This window comes from Dermacentor silvarum, chromosome 7, assembly GCF_013339745.2.
Source record: "Dermacentor silvarum isolate Dsil-2018 chromosome 7, BIME_Dsil_1.4, whole genome shotgun sequence".
Lineage (NCBI taxonomy): Eukaryota > Metazoa > Arthropoda > Arachnida > Ixodida > Ixodidae > Dermacentor > Dermacentor silvarum.
In genome coordinates, this window is record NC_051160.1 from 52,142,433 (window position 1) to 52,168,456 (window position 26,024).

General features: G+C 48.1%; 2 protein-coding genes across 2 annotated transcripts in view; one reads left to right on the forward strand and one right to left on the reverse strand.

Annotated features, from left to right (window-relative positions):
* Nucleotides 1-2,813: 2,813 nt before the first annotated feature.
* On the reverse strand, nucleotides 2,814-5,800 carry LOC119458017 (sulfotransferase ssu-1). Its single transcript, XM_037719808.2, has 2 exons — nucleotides 5,436-5,800; nucleotides 2,814-3,656 (listed from the first exon to the last, which is right to left on the reverse strand). The coding sequence occupies exons 1-2, from the start codon at nucleotides 5,759-5,761 to the stop codon at nucleotides 3,038-3,040; spliced, it is 945 nt and encodes a 314-aa protein (XP_037575736.1). The 5' UTR covers nucleotides 5,762-5,800; the 3' UTR covers nucleotides 2,814-3,037.
* Nucleotides 5,801-18,778: 12,978 nt separating this feature from the next.
* Nucleotides 18,779-26,024, forward strand: part of LOC125947115 (replication protein A 70 kDa DNA-binding subunit-like) — a 10,974-nt gene continuing 3,728 nt past the window's right edge. Inside the window, exons 1-3 of the mRNA XM_049671472.1 lie at nucleotides 18,779-19,060; nucleotides 21,666-21,782; nucleotides 23,914-24,000. Of these exons, the coding sequence (XP_049527429.1) occupies nucleotides 18,896-19,060; nucleotides 21,666-21,782; nucleotides 23,914-24,000 (369 nt within the window). The 5' untranslated portion in view covers nucleotides 18,779-18,895. The remainder of the gene's footprint in view (nucleotides 19,061-21,665; nucleotides 21,783-23,913; nucleotides 24,001-26,024) is intronic.

Below are 26,024 nucleotides of genomic sequence, written 5' to 3' on the forward strand. Positions count from 1 at the left end.
CTAAACCTCTCTACTAGCAATGTGTTTCCGCCCAAAGCCACGAAGCCAATTCCCGCCGCCGCCCGGAGTGCCTGTCGAAGCGCTCCGCGGAGCTGCGTGAAGGTAAACACTATCTGGTGGCGCTTGAGAAAGCTCCGTGTCACGTCACCAACGGTGCTGCGCTCTAATTGGCGGACGCATGGGCGGCAGCGCGACGCACGCGTTTTTTTCCTACTTCCAACAACACCACGCGGCTACGCGATTTCCGCGGGCACGTGCGTCCAAACGACGCCGTGCCCCTTCGCCGCGCGTCAATCGCGCCAGAAATCACGCCCTGCGGTTCCAGCTTAACATGATGCTGTAGCGCCCATCGACGCTGCTAAGCGGGGACGCTAAGGTCGGCGCTCTCGGCTGGCGCCTTGGGGCCGGCTGCGAATGACGAGAAAATTAAAGTTGGGCTGTGCGTGCTAGCGGAGCAAGCACGGCACGCGCTAGTCCGTTCTGAAAGCCTGCTGAGCTGGTCCCGTTGTTCTGGCCTTCCTTTGCGACCCCTCACTTCACGACATCTGTCATCCCAGCATCCGAGCCATGCAGTACCTTGTTACACAGCGGTATGTCTGGCCAAGCATTAACACCGATGTTCGCCAGTGGGCCCGCTCGTGCCTCGCATGCCAGACCGCCAAAGTGACCCACCCCACGAAGACTCTCACGCAGTCGTTCTTGCCACCTGGCTGCCGCTTTGACCACGCCGATCTTGATTTGGTTGGACCACTTCCTCACTCTCACGACTGCCGGTACATACTAACAATGATTGACCGCTTCGCCCGTTGGCCCGACGCCGTGCCTATTCTGGACCTCACTGCGGAAACAGCCGCCAAAGCCTTCGTTTCAGCGTGGGTTTCCCGCTTCGGCTGCCCCAACATCATGACAACTGATCGCGGCCGGTACTCTGACTGTACACTCTGCACTTCCCTCAAACGCCTGCTTGCCCCTAAGCACTGCCGTATCATCCCTGTGCCAACGGCATGATTGAGCCGTTTCATCGTCAGCTCAAGACTTCCCTCACTGGCGCCGGGATCGAGAGCACTGGGGCAACCACCTTCCTATGGTGCTTCTCGCTCTACGCGCCGTCATTCGTCGCGACTATAGATGCAAAATTTCCGGAAATTTTGAACAATCAGAAAAAAACGTATTTTTTTTCACGTTTTTTCCGAAATTTCGGGAAAAATGGAAAAGAACAAAGTTTCTTGAGCATACGGTCAATAATTTATTGCGAAATGTCAAAAGCCATAACTATGATTATGTAAATAACAGAAGTGAAATGCTTTCTGCCTTTTCACAAACGAATGCAGTGTTTAACAAATCGAAGACAAGCCAGAAGCATCGCCGCGAACGCGTTCAGTTCTCTGTGGACGGGTACGGCTTCTTAGAATTGTTACGGTAGTTAGAACAAAGAACATTGAAATGTCTCTTCTGTGGCTATTTCGTCGTGGCTTCGACTATGTAAAGATGGATGAAGATGTCTCCCCGACCGTGAACTGCATCCACGCGTCGGAAATTGGCCGTACCATTGCAGAATCTGCTTCCACACGGCTTCATATGCAGACTTCCGCCAGAGGTTGCACAAGTGCACAAGGGAAAGTCAAAATTGAACAATAACGGGCAACAAAACATGAGACACCGCAGCCGAATGACGAAGCCACGCTGACGCTGAAGCTGACATTATGTGATATCGATGGCGAGTGGTCAGCCGTCGTTTGCTGTTTCGGTATCATGTGCGATGTTTCGGTTTCGCGTTCTGCGTTTCCCTTTCACGTTGAACGCGGGGTGTTGCCCAAGTTTTATTTCTGTACGTTTTTCCCCGCGGAAATTTTGGCCAATTTTTCCAACTGCGCCGAAAAAAACGGAAACAAGAACCTGTTTTTTCTGGAATGTTCCCGTTTTTTTTTTTCGCACTTCGCATCTCTAGTCGCGACCTTGGCTGTTCAGCGGCCGAACTTATCTGCGGTGCACCCTTGCGGCTTCCTGCATACATGTTCGTTCCTTCGGCCCCCTCACCCCAGCCACTACAGTACCTCCAACGCCTACGAGACTGTATTCAGCAACTGCGCCCCGTACCCCCTCGATTATCGGACCACATCATTTTGTGCATCGGGACCGTGCGTCTTCGTCTCACGTATTCCTCAGACGAGATGCTGTAAAGGCGCCTCTTACACCATTCTACGACGGACCGTACCGTGTCCTCCACAAGACGCAGAAGTCCGCCACCATCCTACTGAATGGTCGCGAAGAGGTCGTTTTGTTAGACCGCCTCAAGCCGGCCTACCTCGAGACGCCCCCCAAGGATCTCCCCGCGGATATCGCCGGCGCATGCGTCGATCTGCTTGACACTAAGGCAGCCTCATCTCTGCCTCGCCGACGCGTGCATTTCAGCGTCCCGTCTTGGCGGGGGCCCCTGCGCTCCGCTGCGTCCCGTCGGTTCCTGTCAATACAAACATGCAGTAAGATAATATAGACAATATATAATAACAGCGATATTACGTATCGTTCATTCTACACCTTTACCTCGTATATTGCAAGTGGTTGGCCCATAGACTCTTCAATCGTGATCATGCCTTTCTAGATGAAAACTCATTTATTTTCTGTGCGTACCCGCGATGCAGCCGAGATGCTTGGCCTGTCTGTCCCTACGGGGAAGCGGCCCGCTTCGTGATGAGTCACAATCCGCAGGACTTCAATAAAGTTTATTCCATCCATCCATAACCCACCTTTCCTCCTGCGCACAAACCATCGTATAACATCCTATTCGGGAACATTTATCGTAAAAAAACTAAGTTGAGTTGCCACTTCGTACTTGTGTAGCCAAAAATAAAAAAAATACAACCGTAACGCTGACAGTAATATTGTAACAGCACTAAGGGAGAGGCGGAATAGTAGAAGTCTATAGCGACTTTGGTCATTTATTATATGCGCAATATACTGGGTGTCAAGCTACAGCAACATATTTCAATTACAGTTTCCACATAAAGTACAACTTGTTCTTGTCACAACAAGACAGTCACGGTAGCCCGGCTTTTTCCCACAGCTTCATTACGTCAGTGTTGTGCGTTTTAGATGCAATCCAATTTCTCATCTTTTCGATGTGATTCTCCTTGAAATAGTTTCTCCAGTCACCGACAACGCCTCTTCGGATGAACTCACTCTTGGCGGATGACATGCCCTTCTTGCTCAGTACGTCCCTGTATACTTCAACGGACTTGAGAGCTCTGTCGGCTGGCAGTTGAAGCAGGTTTGGAATGATGGACTTGATGCCGGAGCTGAAGGCTTGGCGCATGCTAGTAGCGCTCACCATATCGGTGATTTTAGCGAAAAGTGCTGCGTCGCGGCGCAGCTCTTCCCCGTACTGGTTTCCCAGGAAGTCAGCGATTTCCAACACTGACCCGGCAGTGTCTTCTTTGAGCCTTTCGTAGGTGATGAGCAGTACGTTGTCGTCATTCCTGTGCTCGTACCACGATATGAGGTGGTCAAAGTAGTCACCGCAGCTAACCTTTCCTTCGACGAAGACGTCGAGAAACTCGTCAAACGTTGCCCCTGTATAGTTGTAGACAGGCGAGTCGCGGACATGGTGGAAGTACGAAACACAGCAGTCGTAGGGGTTCCGAGTGACGTATATATACCTGCAGAAAAATCATAAAGTTAAAAAAATATTTGCTGGCAGAGGGTAAGCAGCCTATAGTTGAAATGTATGCGTCACACCTCGTAAAATCAGCCTTTCAGTAAGTTAAGATAAGGGAACTTTTCATTTTAAAATTTTTGGCGGACCTATCCCCAATCAATAAAATAATACAATAGACCGCTATGTGTGAGCACATTCCCGCAAGGACTTGGTCCGGTCACTAGAATTGTAACAGCTCTTGTGGTCGCTACTGAAGTACCCGTTTGGGCCATGATTACCTAACCATCAGATACCCAAAGGGATATGCTCTTTGATATAGATCTCAAGTGGGTTTGCATGGTAGTGCAATAAACTATTGCCCAGAAGTGATGCCACTATATTTCCACACAAGCGAAGTACTCTCAATGGCATGATTGTCGTGAGGGACACGGGCATGTGAGGTCCACTAGGTGCGCATATTAATTTGGGCCACAATGCTAACGATGAAGTATTGATGGTCATTCATCTAGTGAAACTTTCAAAATGTGTCCAAATAATAAACCATGCTAGAAACTAGATGCTTGTGACAAAGGGCAACAAAGAGGAGACGCCCTGTCATGCGCCACACATTGCGCATTTGGCAAACAGGAGCTGTGAATGGCAGCTGGCTCCCTAATTTTTTTATTTGCCAACCAAAGATGCATGTTCAGGTTTATTCGCACCACTAAACATTGAAAATATCGTGTTACTATCCTGAGTAATTATTTTCGTGTGAGGTTTGTCGAAACTTTTTGGCTGCTTAATATTCACATGGACTTTTGGTCCTCATCTCATCAGAGGAGCCCTTCACGATTGTTGATCACTACTGACGAAGAGATATTGCGCCCAGCAGTCATGAAATAAACATGCGTGATAATAGAAGTAATGGTGTTGTGTGCAATAAGATGACTTTAATGAGGCAGTAAATCAGTGACGTCTTTGGGTTCCTGTCTGAGGACTACGTTAGCATAAGCCAGACCTGTCAACAACTTCTTTGTTAAGGTGTCCTAGCAACTCTGGGATAATGAGAATGACATTTCGTTAAGAAATAGGAAACTAGATGTGCCCACTCTAAAGAAAACAATACGGATAAAAACAGTGTGTGTGACCCAATTTTATTTCTTTTGAGCATCAACTTATCATTCAACATCAACAGCTGTTGCCCAGAATTAACTTTCAGTGATTGTATGTAAAACAACGATACGTGAAAGGAATGTTTTGGAAAGCTTTTGCAAACGGTAACACAAATGACTTCAACAAGACTTCCGTATCAGCTGCTATAAGCGTAGGCTATAATTTAGTAAAGTGAGCTTATGTAGAAACTGTCTTGTAGAAAACTTTGCCAACCTAAGTTTCGGAAACTAGTTTCAAATAAGAGGTTGTTCAGTAAAATTTACAATGAAGCTAAAGAAAGCGTATGATTGGCTACCCTAGACTGTGGCAGGGTACGCGGATGATAAAATTGAAGCTGTAAGCTTGGTATCGGTAAATGCCGCAACTCTACGGCACGGACCCTGAAGCTCTCTGCAGCAAATTCTTCGTGCCCAAATCACCGATGATATTTTGAATAGATCAGAATTGAATCTAATAATTTTGACCACAGGAATGAGCATTTTTACCGCAAGGATAACATTCAAGGAATAGAAATTGATATATTGGAGAGACGGGAAGAAAAGCCCATTGATGCGAGGATGTGTGTACGCGAGCGCAAACAGCACCATGTTACGCAATGGACGTCAAATAACATGAACAGGCTTCTTACTTGCTCTGTGGGTGATACGGTTGCCTGTCGAACGGGAAGTGCGTCTTGATAGCGCCTGGCCGTCGCATACGATGTGCCGCCTCAGCACCCAGGAGTTCGAGGAATGGCGAGCGCAGCATGAAATCTGTGTAGTCATCGGGTGGCTGGCCCTTGTTGAGCACGCAGAAGGCGATGTACTGCGTCCAAGTTGTCCCGCACTTAGGGTAGCTGGCCACGAAGATATCGTCTGGTCTTGCACTGTAGGTAAGAGCCGACCGCACGTTGTCGTCGTGAAGGAACTCGTTGATAAGGAAGCCGTCCACTGTCTTGCACATGTTCCGCAGCATTTTTGATTCGAGAAAGCGCGTTCAGTCGCTGAAATGCAAAAAAAATGCAATTCGCGTCACTTTCATTAGCGTGACCAAAATCGCGCAGTGATTAGAATCAGCACCAGAATTTTATTATTGAAGGTTGGGACATGTTACAAGTATTTACATCAGGATTTACATTTTCTACAGTATAGTTTTGAATGCCAGTTTCTCAGACCGAGTGTGTCTGGCGGCAGCACCACAAACTCGGGCAACAAATTTGTCTACTTCGCCTAAAGATTGCTGTAAGTACCTATTTCCAATATCTTCAATGTTGCGCTTCGAAACGCCAGCTAGTCGGTCTACCCCACCACACGATCGGCGCTTGCTCGGACAGCTTCACCTGTCTGTTGCCAACGAAAAGACTAACCACAAACGTGTCGTCCTGCGTGGATTGCTCCCTTCCCTATTGGTCACCGCTTACCTGGCGGTACTGCGCATGTTCCGACATCTCAGCGACATCTACCTGATCGCAACAGGATAAAGGACGGACGCCTCTGGAGTTGCACTTCAGTGGGTCTGGCGGCAGCATCGCAAACATGCGCCACTAATTTGTTTACTTCGTCTTACAGATGTACAATTGGTATGGCTCTAAATGCCTTAGAAGTGATGATTTTTTCTTGTTGCAGCTACCAGACCTTCCCATATTTTTCTGAAAAGAGCTGCCTCTTTTCGTTCATGCGACACATAAAAAGATCCGGGTCACAACGCCGAAAAAAATGTTGGCCGAACAGCCTGTGATACCCAACGGTAACATGAAGCGGCTTAACAGGCAATCTCTCTTGATGCTGCTAGAGACCGTGGTGCCAAATGAAATCACGGACATTAGAGTGAAAACCCGCAAAAATGTACTGGCGGTTGATGTTCTGCATGGGAGTGCTCTTAGCGTCCTACGCAAAGTAACAGATATTGATGGCATCCAGGTGCGCTCTCACATCCCACTGGGCTCTGATGTCATCACGGGTGTAATATATGATGTAGACTTGGCCATCCTCTGCAATGACTTGCCGATTCTGGTTAGAGCAGCGAGTGACCCCTGATGGCATTGTTGATGTCTACCGTCTGGGCAACTTACGTTGCGTGAAGATCGTTTTCAAGGGCAACTGCCTCGCGTCTCACGGTAAGCTGGCCACTTTTGTCATCCTCTCCGGCCTTTCATACCGAAACCTCTACAGTGTCGCAAATGCATGAAGATTGGACACGTGTGCAGCGTCTGTGAGAACGAAACAGTGTGCCCCCACTGCGCTGAAACACACGCCGCGGACAAATGTGCTGCCACTGTCATGAAATGTCCAAACTGCCACGGATCTCATGAGGCCTCATCGAAAGATTGCTCCAAAATCAAAAAGAAAATGGCTGTCTTAATAGAGACGGCAAGAGATATTCAATTCAATTTTTCATTTGCAGACTTAGAACATAAAGAAATACCTCAGATCATTCCTCTCATCGAGAAGCCGCCGCTAAAATGAGGAAACGACGCTCCCGTCACCGACGTTCTTCAAGAAAAGCTTCTGCGTCGGTGATGCTTATGACACGTCCACAGTAACCTCCTCCACTGCCACCGAGGCCATTGACATCAGAAAGGCGTACAAATGACAAGGGCACTGGGAAGAATACGGACACCGAAGCGTGGCCTACGTTGCCAAAACGGTAACCACAAGCAGAATCGCTGCACGCCGATGGAAGTCGACCATCTCAGGCATCTCCTGCCGGTTAATTGACTGAAATGGATCGGGAAGTTGTTATAATGGTGCGATCGCTAATGAACAAGATTCGCATGCTACTGAACAAGCTGCAGACACCAACAGCTGAAAGCGCGTTGCAAATACTGAATGCACTGAATCGAGTACTTGCAAACCTCCTATAAGCACAATGGCTCACCCAGTACTTTCTTTTCGCACTGAAGTTAGAAGTGCCACGATCTTTAAATGGAATGACAGGCTTGAAGTCCCACATCTCGGATTTGCACCAATTTATCTTGAATAATCCGTTCCCTATACTTGTTATGCGTGCATCGAACGTATCAAAGCCCTACAGACTATCTGGTGACGAAGATTTTGCGTCTTCCACATGCGAGCAACGGAGCAACGTTCTCATTTACATCCACATGGACATGACCTATGTTTCGCATGCTGTTCAGCCTCCTGACTACAACCAATACGTATGCCTCCGCGTCAAAAAGAACAAAATAGCCTTTACTTTTATTGGTTCTTATATTACCCCATCACGGTGGTTTGACTTTGAAAGACTGAAATACATATGAAAGGAAACTGATGGCCCCTGTGTCATCGCTGGGGACTTCAATGCGCACCACTTGTTTTGGAGAAGCACCAAGATTAACTCCAGGGGAAGGAATGTTGGCATCACTTGCCTCTGATTATGACCTCCGCATCATGAACGATGGTAACCCGACGCATCTGCGGGGTCCTACGTATAGCATCTGCCTGAACTCGACTTTGGTGTCACGGAACTTTATATCACATGTTAAATGGTTTTGCGATGTCGAGACTCCATGGGAGTGATCACATTCCCACCTACTTAACGATTAATGGACTCACTTGGTCTTTCTCTCGTGTTATCTTGAACACTGATTGGACTATGTTTACGTCGCTTATGTAAGAAGCGTGTGGGGGAGATTTCGCCGGCGACATCGATGACGCCGTTGCAGAAGCGCTTAAAGCGGCGAAGTGTTCATCATCGCTGTTAACAAACCGAATAGATTTCGACATTGAACTTAAAAGACTTCATACGATTGGACGGCATGGAGAGCGATGATACAGACGCAGAAAATCAATTTATGATGTGAGAGACGCACGTCGCGATCAGAAGAAAATTCAGCGTGGCATAGACAAACTAGAGAGTGAGATATGGAAGGCATTCTGCGAGTCACTGGACCCTCGCAAGCCGCTAGCTTTCACATATCTTGAGGATAGTACGTGGTCTTCGTTCATCCCCACAACAAGGACACGCATTTGCAGCTTTGGCCCTCCATCTTGGCCAAACAGAGCTTGGTGTGGTGGAGGAATTCTGTGCGAGAGTCACTGGTGAGACTTTCAACACAAACGTTGATGTAAGTGACCTCCCAGCGGCTCAGGTACCCGAAATGAACGTGTCTTTTACCATGGAAGAACTCGAAGCTGGCCTGGCAGTTTCTAAGCGATCATCCTCTCCAGGTACTGACGGCATCACCTATTCTGCCCTGGGACACCTTGGACAAGAGGCAAGAAGAGCGCTTATGAACAGCTTTAACAACTCCAGGCATTAAGGTACAGTTCCCCGGCAATGGAAGTTAAGTCGGCTGGTACCATTATTAAAGCCGGAAAAATCTACGTAGGACTTGGTGGCATATCGCCCTATTGCTCTCGCCAGCTGCATCGGCAAGGTTGTGGAAAAGATGGCACGTCTAGAATGGTATCTCGAGCGTTACAATATCTAACCCCGCTTCCATGGCAGGCTTTCATCGGGATCGTTCTTCAATTGACAGCGTTTGACCCCACAACGTTCGTGCAGCAGGAGAAAAGCCGTAAAATCATATCAGTTAATTGCGCTCTTTCTCGACGTGAAAGGCGTGTATGACAACGTTGCACATGATGCCATCGTAACCTCCCTGGAGATTATTGGCACGGCCGCTGGATAAAAAAAAAGGTGTGGCCTGTTGCGTGGCGCCGAAACGGTGTCTCGGGTCTCGTTCTCCTCGCGCCCGCTCCGGCGCCACTGCTTGCGTACAGCCGTTGGCGCAGAAGCGTTTCCACAGCCGCGTTTGTACGCACGGCAGTGACTCTAATCAGGCCGCAAATAACGCGTTTTATATTTGCACATTACAGGCTGTATATTAAAGTCCTTAATAAAAGTGCCTATTACCCCACATATGCTAAAAGTCTGCCCCAGGAGTGCCGATCTTTTGTAGAGTGAGCCTGAATGATCTCTATGAAGGCTGCCCGCTCGAGTCAGATGAAATGAAAAGAAGTGCTCTATTAGGAATAATCGGGAGTGGATTTACATGTTTCTACGAGACGACTTTAAAACGATGGATCGCGTTTATTTACAAGATGATGAATGCTAAGGCATGGCTCAGCGAAAACAGTCCACGGCGCCGCACATGATCCAACCCAGCTTCTTTCTTCTCTTTAACCGAACTCCGCTCGCACGTTTCAACATTCCGTCTGCGCTGGTAGTGCCACGGCCACTAGGTAGGTAGGTAGTCGGAAGAATCTTCACCCCGTTTTATAGGGTCAAGACTGCGGGTCGACCCCGTGTTTGGACGGGAAGGTCAAGCGTCACCGCCGTATCGTGGACCTTCTGGACATCCCGGAGTTGATCAATTCATTCGTGGCTCATTTTACATAAAAAAAGGTGCGGCCTGCTGCGTCCCATCGCCGGCAGTTGGCGAGCGCGTCTCGGCTGAGTTGGCAGTTCCGGCCATTGTTTTTCCTGGGCTCGAAAAAAAAAACGTTTCCTGGGCTGCGCGTTCTTTTCTTGCATGTACTGCGGATAACCGGGAAACAAAGTCGGCACCGCGGTCGGAAGCACAAGCCTAATCTTCATGTTATTTTTTATAGTCATCGTAACGAACATACCAACGGCCTGCCGCTTGGCAGCCACTTGCTTCCTTTCCCTGACGGCCCTTGGCGAGAAATATTCTTCAGCCGCGCTTCCCGACACTGTAGATCGCAGGGGAATTGGTGGTACTTCACAGTAGCGTCTCTTCTTACGTTCTCACACCGCTAGAAAAAACCGTCTGCCACACAGGCGCACACCAGACAACCGTACTCTAGCACAAGAAACATGAGGCAAGCTGCTCACACACACGGTCACACAAAAAAGCACACGAGAATGCGCACGAAAATGCACATCAACACGCACAAATCCTGAGGGAACCACATTGTAGCACGAACCGGCGTCTGCCTTGCGTACCGTAGCAGTGGCGCCCTCAAGAAAAACAGCGGCCGCAACTGTCAACTTAGCCGAGACGCTCTCGCCCATTGACGGCGACGCGACGCAGCAGGCCGCATCTTCTTTTTTTTTTATCCAGCGGCCATGCTATTGGAATCGGCGGCCGCATGCTTCGTTGGTTATCCGACTACATAACTAGCCGGTCGTTTTTTGTCCCAACAGAAGATGGCCCCACAGCTGAACATTACACGTACTGCGGCGTGCCTCAGGGAGGAGTACTGAGTCCGACGTTGTTCAATGTGACGTTCATTGGACTAGCGGACGTTTTGCCTAAAACAATCTGGCTCTCTATATACGCAGATGACATCTGCCTTTGGACTTCTGCAGTTACTCGGCTTCAGGTACGCGCGCGTTTGCAACGGGTAGCAGCCTTGAAATCAGCATATCTTCAAGCACAAGGTTTGACTGTATCAACCGAATGAATAAAGCCTTTATTTTAAGGAAGGGGACGGCTCTAGGCCGCTGTTGGGGATTAGGTGGGAAAGGAATGTGGGTTCCCGGATTGTTGGCTGGGGCACATCTTCATCTCAGTCTTTGATCTCCCGCTTTATGCAGACTCAGGTGCATGTTCACTTCCGCCGCTCTCGCACGGGCTGGTCGACCCCTTCTACACTACTCGAAACAAGCCACTTTGTCTGCCATATGTCGCAATGGCTTTCTGTGTTTCAGGGTTAGTCTGTATTTCAATTCCTAGTGTTCTAATATCTCCGTGCAGTAAATGTTGAATGTTGGATCTCCCTTGTGAAAAAGCTGCACAGTTCCAAATGAGGTGTTGCAAGTCTGCTCTGCATGACTCCTGACAATGTGTGCATCGGGTATAAGTGTTCGCAGTCGTAGCTTGTCTGGTTTGGTGCCATTTCTCAAGTATGTGTGGTGTGTATGCAGCATTGGCCATAACCTTGTTCAAAAAAACCTCTTCCGTGCGAGTAAGGCCGCCGTTGTCAAACACATGTACTGGTGTAGCTTCTAATAGTCTCCGTTTACTATCTGCTTTTATTTTAGTGCGAATGTAATGCATCAGTGCTCTGCTAGGAGAGCCTTCGGCCAATATCTTTAGGTATGGATTTTGGTCAGCGGGGTTTGGCGAGGAAATGGAGTGTGGGGAGCTGTACGTGTAATCAAGCCCACCCGCTTGCGCGGCAACTGCGTGAGCGGCTGCGTTTCCCCCATCCGTGCCGGTGTGCCCCGGTGTCCATATGATTTCAACATTTGTCCCGTTGTCCTGTATTCTCTTTAGCATTTTTCTGGTGTCGTTGGCCACAGCATCATCTGTCGTAGGCACCGTTAATTCGGCCACCGCTTCGTACGAGTCAGTTAGGATCCGATAATTATTTCGCACATTCTGCTCTACAATGTCTCCCATGTCAATGGGAATGGTGTTGACCGCTCCCCATATAGCTAAGAGTTCTGCGTGCAAGGTTGCACCCCCGGGAAGCTGACATGTGTGATAGCCATTGTGTTGGGGTGCAGATGTGCTAACCCAGGCCATGCTTGCCATGTCGTTTTTGATTGCAGCGTCCGTGTAGATGTCAATGGTGTGCTGCGGCGTTCTTAGTTCTAATCTCTTTTCAAATATTTGTCTAGCTTCCACGTTTCGTCTGGCGATAGGGCGTTGTTGCCTCCGTATGCCCAGTGGTGCTTCCCATGGTGGCGTTATGGTCGCTTCCGCGGGCTCTGGCTTCGCATGGACTTGTTTATCCCATGCGATGATCTGTTTTCCCTGAGTCGTGTTTTCCAACCGGGATCGCATTCGAATTCGTGCTTCATTGATTATGTCCCGTATGGGTGGAATCGCTACCAGCTTGAGCAGGTCCTCGTTCCTCGTGTGCTTCGGTAGCCCAGTGATAGTACGGAGGGTGGCCCTGTGTAACTTTTCGATGTCGCTGAGGTCTCGTTCAGAGAATTCGTACACGGGTGCCCCGTAAAGAATCCTTCCAACCGCGACTGCTTTTGCAAGCGTTTGGCACGCTTTCTGACGCGCTCCACCATACTTGCTCGATATTCGTCTAACCATGTGCAATAGCGGTCTCCATTTTTGCTTTAGTGTGCGAATCCATAGCTGGGGGCTGTTGCAGCTAGCAATCTGTGCTCCGAGGATCCTAATTTGTCCATTGGTCGACGTAATATCGCTTTTGCCTATGTGTAAAGTGATCTGCTTGTTTACATTGGTCGCTTTCTTTCCGTCTACGCTGATCAGTTCCGTCTTCTCCGGCGAGAGTTGCAGTCCGAGGTTATCTAAAGTGTTGCTAAGGCTCAGGATCGCTGCTTGCAGTTCAGTTTGCATGCTCTGCATGTCGGAATAATCCGCCGCTTCCGTCCATATTGTTATATCATCGGCGTAAATAGTGAAACGGGCCGAAGTGTCTCGCTCAAGACTTTCTGCTACCCGTGTCATGGCCAGATTGAATAGCATAGGTCCGAGGATGGAGCCCTGGGGCACACCCCTATCCAAGTAGTAGGTCCTCGGACTCCATCCCGGTGCCTTGCCATGGAGCTGGATTGGTCTGCTTTGGAGGAAGCTACGGATCCAATTGTATGTTCTTTGGCTAGGGTACCTGGTTGCTAATTCCTGTAAGATGACCTCTTGTTTCACGTTATCGAATGCTTTACGCATATCGACTGCAAGAATATAGTCAGGCATCTGTTTGCGAGACTTGCGGTTGATCACTCTGCGGAGCAACCAGAGGCAGTCATGTGTGCCCATGTTCGGCCGAAAACCTGCCTGCGCAGGATGCAAACCCGGTTGTACATACTCCATGTAGTGCTGCATTCTCGTGTTTAGCATTCTTTCGATCAATTTGCAGATAGTTGACGTTAGAGCTATGGGGCGTAGATTAGCTGGTTTCGTGTGGTCTTTGCCCGGCTTCGGTATAGGGTAGATGAGGGAAAGCTTTAGTGAATCTGGCACTAGTCCGGATTCCCAGGATTCATTGACAATTGTTAAGAGCCGTTCTTGAGCTTCATTGCTGAGGTTTCGAAGTTCTTGCCAAGTCACTCCATCGTGCCCGGGAGCTGACTTCGTTTTACCTTGTGCAAGGGCCGCTACGAGTTCACTCAGCGTAAAGGGCGTGTCTAGCTCCTCTTTCGCGTTGTCTATCGTGGCAGAAGGCAGCGGTTCCGGAGGCGCTTCGGCAGCATGTGGGAAGAAAGTGTGGATGACGCGCTCCTCCAGCACGGCAGGCTCTTCTCGCAAAAAGAGTTCCGCGAGAGGAGGCGCGCCTTTCTTTCTCCCAAGAAGGCTCCTTAAAATCTGCCATAGCCTTTTTAGACCGGGCTCCCGGCCAAGCTTCGCGCACGTATTGTGCCACGTGTCTGCTTCGAGTTGTTGTTGGTATTCCTTGATGAGTCGGTATTGATGCTTAAGGCGCATTAGATCTTTGTGACGCTTTCCTTTATACCGGTATTGCTGTGTGAGGCGGTTGACCTTCCGCCATAGATTTGCAAGGTGCATATCCATGTGACTTGTAGTGTCATCGCATGGGATAGTTTCTCTGGCCTCCGGCCGTGCCTCCGCTATCATAGCGCTGAATTGTTCAAAGTCCGCAAAAGAGTCCCCGGTGGCCATTCGAAATTTTTTCCAGTCAAAAAACACCGTTTCTCTCCTTTCTCGGATCTTTTTGCGATTGAGCGTGATGATTATTGGTAAATGGTCGCTTCCCCATGTCGTCGATTCTACGTCCCATTGCCTTATGAGCCCTGGAGTGGCTAGTGTCAGATCGGGCGTTGTGTCCTGTTGTCGCGCGTGTAGCCCTATGCGGGTTGGTGTTTCTGGTGTGTTGCATATATCCAGAGCTGACATTTCTATTGCATCATGCAGTATGCGTCCTCTCGGGTCAGCTTTGGCGTAGCCCCATGTTTGATGCTTGGCGTTAAAGTCTCCCCCCACTAGAATGGGAAGGCCTCCAGCTTGTGCCTGCACCTTACCGAGCCATTGGTAGGAGTCATTCCGGTGCTTGCCCGTTAGGGGTCTGTAGTACGCGGAAACTGCAACCATTGGCCGGTGCCCGCGTGGACATAGCTTTACTGCCACAATTTCTCTGAAATCATTACACAAATCTGGTATTTGCAGTTCGGTTGCGGTGCAATCATGTCTAACTAAAAGGGCAGCTTGGCCTTGCGCTTGTTGGTTTCCTTTGCCCTGGTGTAGTATTGTAGCCTGCTGAAAGGTTCGGTAACCTTGAATAGTGCACGGTCCCCTTGTCTCCTGTAGAAGCACGACAAGGGGTTTGAATTTTTTAATTTGCTGTCTTAGTGTGGATCCATTCTGCGTAAAACTTCGACAGTTCCATTGGATGCATATAGGCCTTGCCGTCATCTTTCATCTGCTGGCTTACGCCTTTTAGGTTCATCATGTTGCTTCTGAATATTTCTCTGAATTTCCGTGAATATCGCTTTCATCTGAGTTTGTATTGCATTCGTGACTGTCTGAAATTCCTCTCGTAGGTTCTTTTCGAGGCGCTGGGTCTCAGTGTGTCTTTCCTGCCTTAGGATGCTCAGCATCTGCGCATACGCCGAGTCTTGGGCTGTGAGTGGTTTTGACACTGACGGTGCCTGGTTCTGCTGAGTCTGTGCAGGTCCTACGTATTGCGGCTTTCTAGAGTTTGCCGTGATTTTTCGACTAATTGATCGCCCGACCCGACTGTTAGAACGCGTGCGTTTTTCTCGGTCTGCCGGCGTCTCCGATTCACGTTGCCGTGGCGTTGGCGGTGGTGGCGTATCTCGTTGCTCTGGTGGTAGTCGTGCGAGTATTTGCTGCAGCATTGCTCTCAACTGTTGATTTTCCTTTCTGAGTTCTTTTATTTGTTGCTCATAATGAGCGGATAGTGTGGGTTGTGTGGATGTTCCTGCCAGCACTTTTTCAGCCCAGGTCACTGTCCTCTGACCTTCTTCTGTGTTCTGCACGACTTTCTTAATGTCTTTCGGTGCACGGCTAGGACATGCCGAGTTTAGCGATATGTGGCCCTGTTTCTGGCATGCGACACAGAATAGCTCTTCGTCGCATTCGTTGTCTTGAGGGTGTTTTCTACCACACTGCTTACAAACTTCGTCTGAAGGGCAATACTTGGCAATGTGTCCCAATCCGTGACAATTGTAGCAAGCTATAACCTTCGGTCTGTACTCATGCACCCTTGTGATCTCATAATCGAATACGAGCCTGTTTGGGGGAGATTCCGTGTTAAATGTTAGCAGCAGCATGTTTGTCTTCCCGAGCAGACGTGCCTCTAGGATAGTTGCCGTCTCGCATCTCAAGTGATCCTTGATATATTCAATGGTCTGGCCGGGACGCACCTTGATGACCCCCCGACTGTTCCCCACCTTCTGTGTTGGCGTTCTTTCAATTATCACTTCATACGTACGAACGCGACCGCTCATTTTCTCAGCCAGTCGGGTCAGCGCCGCAAGCCTCTTCGCGTGTTCTTCATCCCTGACAGTAACCTTTATGCAGTTCGCCGCAGGGTCGTAGCGGAAAATTGATAATTCTGCAAGTTCCCAACTTCTCGCCGTCATCTCTAGTGCTGCTGTTATAGCCTGCTTAGGTATGTCATGTACGTGTACCTTGTTAAGTGGCCTGATCGAGAGCGCAAAATGAGGTCGACTTACCCGTTCGAGGCGAAGCTGTTCGGGCTTGACTTTTCTGTTTGGTTTCCGCTTGCTGAAAAAGGACCATTCAAGGCTTCCGTTGTCCTCGTTGTCTTCGTCGTTGCTATCGTCGTTGTCGTCCTCGCTAGCATCCTGAATATCCATTTGGTCGTTCACTTGCGACTCCCTCCTTCTGGCCTCTTCCATCGAGGGACGCGCCACGGCGTCTTCGGCTGTAGCGCGGCGTTCACTCGGCGTTTCGACGCTCTCAGCGCGCTTCGCTCGTCGCGTTATCGGCATTTTGGAGGGGCTATTCTTCAAATTTTCGGCGTCTCTAAGCTGAGGTAAGCATGGAGCTTCCGTGCTGGGTCCACTGGAGTGCGAATGTTGCTGTGGTGGCGACATGATGTCGTGCTCACCGGGCCGGCCTCGCCGAGGCCGCACTCGGGCTGGGCCCAGACGTGGTTAGGCTTAGGTCAGTGGGTCGCCGTCGAAAAAGTCCTCGTAGCCAGAAAAAAACGTCAATTGGAGCCGTGAAAAAGCACACCACACTCACAGAAAGTACTCACGGTGTCGTTGCTCAATGTTTACCACGTTGAATGATAGTTCCACGCAAACTTAAAATAAAACATCGAAGAGCCAAAGTGGGCCGCGTCTTCACACTCTGGCGATCGCAGCGCCCCCCCAGAGAGAAATAAATTGTAGCAGCACCGACGAGGCAACTCGCAGAGCTGCTGCCGACGCCAACCGTGTTTCCTCGCGTTCGTGCCGAACGCGTGCGGTGTCCGTGACTGCAGCCGGCGCCTCTGGCGGCAGCTCGGTAGGTTTCGACCAGCCATGCCCCGGCAAGTGTGGAGGCGCAGCTTGGCCGTGACGTCACCGGGGGGATAAAGCTCGGAGCCGCCGCGACTGCGGCAGAACTCTCGTTGACTCTGTGGCGAGTACATGTAGCCTTGACGTGGAACGACCAAAGAAGGCCCGGACACCCGAAGAATAAGCCGCTCATCTTGAAGCGAGTTGTGCGGCCAAGCAAGAATCTGTACGTTGGCGGCGAGCCGATTCGGAATACCGTGCCTAGCAGCACTTAGCATTTCCTAGCAAAACTTAGCCAATCCTAGTAAAACCTCGAAGAAGCTAGGTCGACCACCAGCTCCGCTGTTTACTCCAGCCTTGCACCACTAGTGCAAGCTGCCCACATTTTTTAAAGCGAAGCTTTATTTGGCTAGACGAAACGAAAAAGCGTCTGTCCGTCGCCTGTGTACAGAAAACTATCATCATCATCATTGGCTCGAGCGTCGTCGTCTTCTGCAGCTGGCTTGTTGGCGCGCCCCCTCGGGTTGCGCTCGTGCTCGTGCTCGGCACGCGCTCGTGCCACTGCTCCCGCGTTCGTCGTCGTCGTCGTCTTCCACAGCTGGCTGCGTTGCCGCTCCTCATTCCAGCATAGAATGTCACTTCTCTTCTGTCGTCGTAATGGGGAGGCCGCGTTTACGGGAGTATGAGCCATTCATTGTCTTACGTAACGGACAGATTTAATTTTGAAGCAATCTAATGTCGAAGAATCGCAAGCAGCAGTGACGGGCGAATGCTGCTATACCACGCCGCCGAGCAAACTCGAGACATCGAACGCAAGCGACAACGGCGGATTGTGGGCATATACCGTCAGTGACATCGTTCTCTCCGTCGCAGCCGAACGTGTGTGTAAACTCATTAATAAACACAAAGACGTAACCAATAATTGAGAAATACTTTAATGAACCGTCGGGATTAACCCAGTGATAAACACCGGGGCCGCACGTTTCAGCTTCGCTAGTTAACCATCTGTACGGAGTGCTTGGGCTGTGATTTTTTCCTCCACCTTCATTTCCATTCATTTATTATTTGTCAGTCAATTAATAACTGCGAATTATTTCCCCTATACTGTCTTTGATGTCATCGTTTGTTGGATTTTTATGATTTGGCTAATAATAATCGGGCCCTTCGGTTTCCTTTCTTCTCGTTCATATGTGTTCGTTTTATTTGTTATCTCACATCACCCGACTTCGATGACACCTATTCCGTGGCTTCAAAACAAGCCCGGACGTTGGAGAGCCGCCTGTATGTCGATCGAAGAAGTGCCAGTGCTATAGGTTTACCAGTGTGGGGCGCGTCGTTATGGAGGGCTTGTTTTTTGACGTTTTCTGGAATTCTTTGACGAGCTTCTAAGCCTCAGTAAGCGGATATTCTTGGTTTGCTTTCATTATATTATTATTATTATTATTATTATTATTATTATTATTATTATTATTATTATTATTATTATTATTATTATTATTATTATTATTATTATTATTATTATTATTATTATTAGTTCCTCAACCTTGTCTCTTGAGACACAGCCAGGCGCAGTAGCCATTGCTCGCGTCGTGCGTCTTTCTTTTCCACGTCATGTAATCGTCTGTTGGACGTACGCGCGCATTGCTTTGTGTGACAACTCGCCAATCGGGTCACTTCGCAGACGACGGCAAGGCCAACTGGAAGTGCCTGGCACAAGCCGCGACGGAGTCTTTGGGCCGGGGAAACACACCAGCCTACTACAGCGTCATGGCATGCGTCTCTGCCATTAAAAACGAACGCCCACTATACAAGGCTTGTCCCAATGAATCCTGCAACAACAAAAAGATGTTCGACCAGGACGCTGGAGACTACTACCTCTGCGAGAAATGCATAAGCTTGACAAAGAACTTCAAATGGTATCCTCACATTCAGGTACGAGCATGTGATGATTCTGGTCACGAAAGAGAGAGAGAGAGAAAGTGTCGCTCTTGAAATTTAGCAGAATTAATACGTTACCATTCCTTGGGTACGTCACGCACTTTCTGGGGGCTATGCTTCTATGTATCTATGTACGTTTGTATCTAACCGTTTTCCCGCCTACCTGCAGGTCACTGGGTAGTCCTTGGTCTAAGGGTAGCAAATCGGGCTTCTTTGCTGAGTGAACATGGATCTAAACCAACCATCGGACCAACTTGGGTCACTGAATATGTGGCAATGTATACATGTGTGCCACGTGTAACTCTTCAACGAACCTCTTTAACGCCCACATGGCTCACTGTAGATGCGGCACGGTACCGCTGTTTTGAAAATTAGCTTTCAGGATAAACTGGCGTAAACAGAAGTGAACTAGTGAAATGATATTGTCAAAGAAACGTTTTCGATATCGGGTGTCAGTGTCGCAGAGTTCGACGTGAGTGCACGCAGTTTCAAGGCTGTCGCTAGCCTTCGCAAATAACTTGGATTCTACGCAACGTGCTCGTCACGTTAAGGCTTCCGCAGAAAAAATATGTGTTTTTTTTTTTTTTTGTCCTTCCTTCAGCTCGCTTAGCGTCCACCGCCCAACTCGCCATTGATAATGGTTCGTGAACCACTGTGATCATGGTTATCACCCGCGGGCTGAATAACCTGCACTAGATCGCGTGTGTTTTGATAGCTCCACTGAGAAGTTTCGCTTCTTATCGTTAGAGACCTGCAGGTGACAGTCGCGACGGGCTTCGAAGGTTGACCAGACTTGCTTGCGTTGCGTAGCTTGCCGAGAGCTGCTTGTCACGGCTGGCTTTTCCGGAACTTGGGTGATTGTGTGGAGAAGCCAGCTTTCCTTAATTTGGTTGAAACAATATAGGGTGCATATTGAAAGCCAGTTATATATCTAGTCATCGTTCATGCACGGGTCATAGTATACCTCCCTCTCCCCTTTTCTTTAATTTTAATTTCGCGAAAAACACCGAAAGCGCCCACAGCAATGCCCGCAGACCTCACGAGCCACTGACGCAATGCAAAGCGTTGCTAGCCGTTGTAATCCCACGTGTGCAATGTTAGGCATTGTTAATGCCAACCACTGACCCAATACTAATTACTAAGCTCATGCCCATGATGGGCATAGTTACTCGCTGTCCTTTTAGCACTGCAGCCACCGAACAAAACAATACCGAAAGGCGTTTATACAAACGTTATCGTCACATGTTGGTTATTGGTTATGAGGTTCTCTTCACACGTTCCTTATATGAACATGTACTGCTCATACATAGAGACGTCGCTCAACCTCCCCCCCCCCCCCCCTTTTTTTTTTTTTACCAATTGGCATTCGTTAACCGAAAAGCTGGGTAGGGTGGTGACTCGTGATGTTATCGTAGTGTAAAGTATATATGTTTGCGTGGAACGGCACTGGAGCTACCATCGCAATAGTAGACGTTGTCATTACTACAGAAATGCGTATTAATAAACGAAAGATGTATTAGAACTCTAACCCGGTACGTCGCTCGACTCTGATGCCGACGCTGAACGGATTGCATGAACAGCACATATGCATGAACTGGCATACGCTAGGGTGATATTAGGCCTCGCGACGCCGCTTTATGCACGTGTTTCCTAGCTGAACGCTGATGATAGTGACCCGGCTTCTACTATAGTAGCAAGCTCGTGATACGTCACACTTGTTTCTTTCTTACTCCGATTAGATATTTAAATATATTGCCTAATGTGCAGTTAGATGTTCAACGAAGGTGTCCCTAATGGTTTATAATTACTCTCTTCAGGCACAAGTTATACAGCTGCATGCATAGATTAAGCCGCACTGCACTCGAGGGACGTTCGTTTACTAGGAACATTGAGACGAGCGTTGCTTTCGACGAAATGTTTGCCTTTGAAATTGGCCACGAGAAACATCAACGTTCTCCGTAGATACTTGCAGCGGTTTGTCTGGTAATATATTTTTTTAATGTAATGAGCGGAAAGTCAAGTGTGTTAGTTTTAGCTTCGGTTCTGCAATTGCAACGTTCGCGTTGAATTATACAGTGAATTTAAGCAGTCATAATTTTTGTTATTACCGAGTTCCTAATTTATTTCTTGGTCTAAAGTCCGGCCGTTCATGTATAACACAGTTGAATAGGCGGAATTGCTCGCTATATCTCACAAATAACGTTTTATTTTTCTTTTTAAGTATATGTTGCCTAAGAAAATTACAAGTGCTTTGATTAGCCTATGCATGGTATGAAAAACAGCGTATTATAAGTCGTTGTTATGCTGCGGCTTTCTACGTGCCTATAGAAATAAACGCCAGCGGCTTTTCCACGCATCAAAAAAAAAAAAAGAGAGAGAGAGAGAGAGAGAGAGCAATAAAAAAGCAAGAAAACAAAACCTGCATTCGGGAACGCACTTCTCTCTGCTTTCGATGTTTTTTTTTTTTTTTTTTTTTTTTTTTTTTTTTTTTACTGAAGCACATTTGCGACATGGCCCGCTTTGATCCGCAGTGACTCCCTCAAATGTGAAACGGCGATGATTTGAGAAAATGGGCTAATTTAATGCTGTTCGCTTGTAGGCGAAGCTCGCGGATTATAGCGGTGAACAGTGGATAACCTGCTTTGGAGAACAAGCCGAACGGCTGATCGGAGTACCTGCAAACACCTTGGGCGAGTTGTACGAGGCATCTGGCCCTGTAAGTATACACGTCGGAGCGTCGACGGATTTTCTGAGTCACATTCATTGGTGCATGGTGCTATGCAAGCATTCAAGCCCCCCCCCCCCCCCCCCCCCCTTTTTTTTTTTTTTTACGGCATGTGTAAGCGTGTAATGTCCAACGTAGATAATAATATATGCCACGCTGAGTTTGAAACCTGGAAATTCTGGTTTTCGTGTCATTTTCACTCTTAATTCGGAAATTTCGAGAAGTGCCCACGAAGAGAGGTAAAAGGAGGCTGCCTGTCTCCTTACTGGGCCTACTGTTCGTACTGGTACTTCGGGCAGGTACAGCGAGGCAGAACACGATACCATATATGCGTACAGAGAATGAACGGGAGAAAGTGTCATCCATCAGAGTGCAGCACGGAGTGACGTACAAATGACACCCATGCACGTTTCTGAGACAGAAAGCTTTCCCTTTCCGGGTTTCCAAGCAAGTTAATTGCCGGAGGTGCCGTATGAAAAAAAAAATGTATGATTTCATAATGTATGCAGCCCATACATGTATGCAGCCTTAACAGCTTCGATTGTAAGCCTACCCCATGTGAACGTTGCAGCCCCACGAATTTCTTTCCCGTTGTCGTTCAGCGTTCCCTAGTATACGCCGCTTCTCCGTTTCACCAAGCTAACGTTTCTTCGGTGCCATTGCAAGAACTCGTCTCGGCACATCCGATCCCTTCGAAGCGATCGTGTAAACTGAGCCTAACCGCTACCACAACGCGTTTTTTTTTTTTTTTGCCAAACCACATCTACCAATTAATTATTCTTATCAGTTTATACTTTTATTGCATCAAATGACTATGTAGAGGCGACGGCGACATGACCATTTTTTAAATCGATTCTAAAGCTACCAGTCATCTACAGTTACACTTGTATAACTATTAAATGCCTTAACTTCACCAATTACGCAATCATTTCCCAGTTACAAGGCGTTATGAGACAGACACGGTTTCTCCGGGGTACACGCCAGACAATGCTTACGCATTAAAAGGTACACAGTGTGCGTCACGCGGATAGGAGATCATCGAGAAATTTGCATAAACACACGAGAAATTTGCATAAACACAAAGTTGCCCGTGTGCACCCTTGTGTGCCGTTGTGTGCCCCACTCAGTCGTTCTCTCCTAGCGCACTCCAGCAGAGTACGAGCTTCTCGTTCGACCAGCTCCAGCCACGAAACTTTCCAAGCGTTTAAGGCAGAGAGTTGAGCTTGTTGGAAATTAGACAAGGATATGTTTCAGCGCGCGAAAGAAAAATTGAAAGAGGTGCAGAGACAAAATGGAGCCAGAAAAGGTAGAGGCCCACCGCTTTACTTACTCTATTGTCCTTCTGTCTCTGCACCTCTTTCTTACGCGCTGGAACATGTCTTTGTCAAATTCCCAAGCGTATTGCATCAAACAGTTTCTCTCTGGTAGCAAACACCGACCAAAGAGAAAGCTGCGTACAGCCTTGGAGCATTACAATCATTCGGCGGACTGTGTAATAGATTCTAGCCACATGAATGCAAAACAAGTGCCCGAAAGAAGCTAAGTGTGCAGTGACATCTCTTCCGTTACGTGGGTCTAAAACACGTTTGAAATGCCGGCTGCAGGGTTAAAAAACAACTACAACAATTAAATAAATAGTATATACTATCAAAGCAATCTCGGCAAGGCTGCAGGGCTGGTAATAGTTGAATTTTCTTGGTAACGGCCTTTAAATAACACCCTACCAGACGACGTCGCACCTGGTGGTTAGCGGATATTACGCGAATCCCAGATCGTGGCCTCCAAGATTTTGAGCACGCCGCTAGCTCCACCGGATCTCGGAGGATATACTATATGTAATGGTGTTATGGACAGGCGCCGCGCTAGTTCTCAATGTTCTGGATTCCGCATCATTTCCGGTGCGTGTAATGGTGACGTTCTTGTTCTCCTTCGTTTCTTTTTTTTAAATTTCAGCATCAAGAGGGTTTATTTTGGCGAGCTTTTCGTCATGCATCCACATGTACTTCAAGCGTAAAAGTGAGCACTGAAGCCAAATCTGTACAATATGAAACAATACTTTTTACGAAACACTAAATCTCATTGCATTTGGCCTTTAACATTTACATTTCTCTCATTTTTGCAGAGCGACAGTAGATTGGAAGACACCCTCGAGGACGTCACCTTCAAGAAATTTATCTTCAGGCTACACACGAAGAAGGATGTCTATAATGTAAGGAGCAGCGGTCACTGGCTCTTATCACTGGTTTCACGAGTTGTATGTCTGCATCCTTCCACTGTGGTTTCGACTGCGTAGGTATAGTTACCGCTGCTGTAATTAAAATGATGCCAAATAGGAACACTAAATCAATTTTGGCTTGGATTATACACTCTTTCAAAACTTCACATCCTACATTTCCTCCGCTGACAAAAAATTATTTCTGGAAGAACTGAAGCCCTAACTTTAAGTTTAAAAATATCGTGCCCAATCCGCGGCGCTAACGAAGGAGTTGTAACATCACGAACTACTCAGCATTTCTGGAGGTTTGTGTTTTTTTTCCCATAAAAGTGTACAAAAGTCTGGCCTTTTGTTATTGATGCGAAAGTATCAAACGGCTCATCGAGCGAGAAAGCCGGCGTCTGTAGCGGCGAAACGGCACCTAAATTCCCATTGGCTGCGACGCCACGTCACCCTCGCCATCGGAAGCCTGTGCTATCCGCGCAAGCTCTTGCCTGCGTCTTTGCCTCGGTAACTTCGCCTCGGTAATCGCTATAAAGAAATTAATGTATTAAAAACAGAATAAATTCGAAAGGAAAAACGTTGGCGGTAGCGAGTTTGGAACCTAGGACCCAACGCTCAGAAGCCGGGAGTCTAGATCATCGCCTCCTAGATAGCAGGCCTGGGCACTGTGCTTTATGACATCATGCTAGTTGGACCGAAATTTCCATTGCCAAGCCCGGTGTGACGAAAGCAGTGACGTCAAAATCACTGCGGCTTACTCGGGAGCATCCTCTATAAATTCTATGGCAGTCGGGCAAGGTAGCATGACGTCACGGATCGAAGGGCACCGTCCTTGTGCTATCTAGGAGGCGTTGGCCAAGCGTCCCAACGCGCTCGCTTCCCCGCGAGGAGTTCACAACTCGAAGGACCGCTCAGCGGCGTTCAATTGGACATTAATGCTTTCGCATTCACAACTCATACGAAGTGCTTAGGTGTCCTCGCAATTTTCTTCTTTGCAATGTAACCATTTTTTTTAAATATTGACAGCTAACTAGCCTTGCCCGGACTCTGTCAAAATCTACGAAGTTCAGGCATGGCCTCCGAGACGTGGCGGCGCGTGCCTGTCCGATCTCGGAGGCCGTGGTTCAAGAGAGAGAGTCCGAAAACTTGAAGGTGGCGTCGCCACAGCACTTTTTTTGTCTTTTTCCGGCATAACAAGCCTTGCGTAGATTTCGCGCCTTAAATTCACATCTGGGACGCGACGGGCGTCATTGTGCACGGCTGTGAATGAATTTTCACGACCTGTGATTTAGTAACGCTAACATAAAACTAAACACACGAACGCTGTGGCCTATTATTATTATTATTATTATTATTATTATTATTATTATTATTATTATTATTATTATTAGTAGTAGTAGTAGTAGTAGTAGTAGTAGTAGTAGTAGTAGTAGTAGTAGTAGTAGTAGTAGTAGTAATGCATTCCGCCACCGCAGTTGTAATGCGCTTCCCGCGGCCTTGACTTAGGGAGCCTACATGTCGCCTGGGAGGAGGCACGACATGTAGGCTCCCTACCGTGAGTCAAACCAGTGACCTCGTGGTGGGCATCAGAACGACATCGCCACCCAGCCGCCGCGGAAACTGTGGGTGTACTTTGCCGTGAATACTTTGTTATATGAAAGTCGGCATTATAATAACCAGGCGTTCAAAACTCTACTTGTTTTGACGGCCAGACAGCAGCGTTATAGTACATGAGCAATGATAAGCTGTTTTTGGCAATGCATTGTGCCAATGACAACGCACAGAGTTGAAGGGGGAGTTAGGAGCTGGGGAACCTTATACTTATTAAAGTACGATATTGTATACCCACATGCCGCGGGTCTTACTCGCGTCACACGCTTTCACGCGCCGATATTAAAGCTTGTCATAACAGTATGTCGGTATTTATCAATATGCATTCAACCATAACGTGAGGCTTCATAAAAGAAAATTTACTTTGTATTCAGAAGAAGATGGGCAGAAGATCCGAGAGTCGA

Excerpts from the sequence above, each read along its gene's own strand:
- LOC119458017 (XM_037719808.2), bottom strand. The coding sequence starts at position 5,761 with ATGCTGCGGAACATGTGCAAGACAGTGGACGGCTTCCTTATCAACGAG. Across the intron at positions 3,657-5,435 it reads CCGTATCACCCACAGAGCAA|GTATATATACGTCACTCGGA; the intron begins GTAAGAAGCCTG and ends ATTTTTCTGCAG.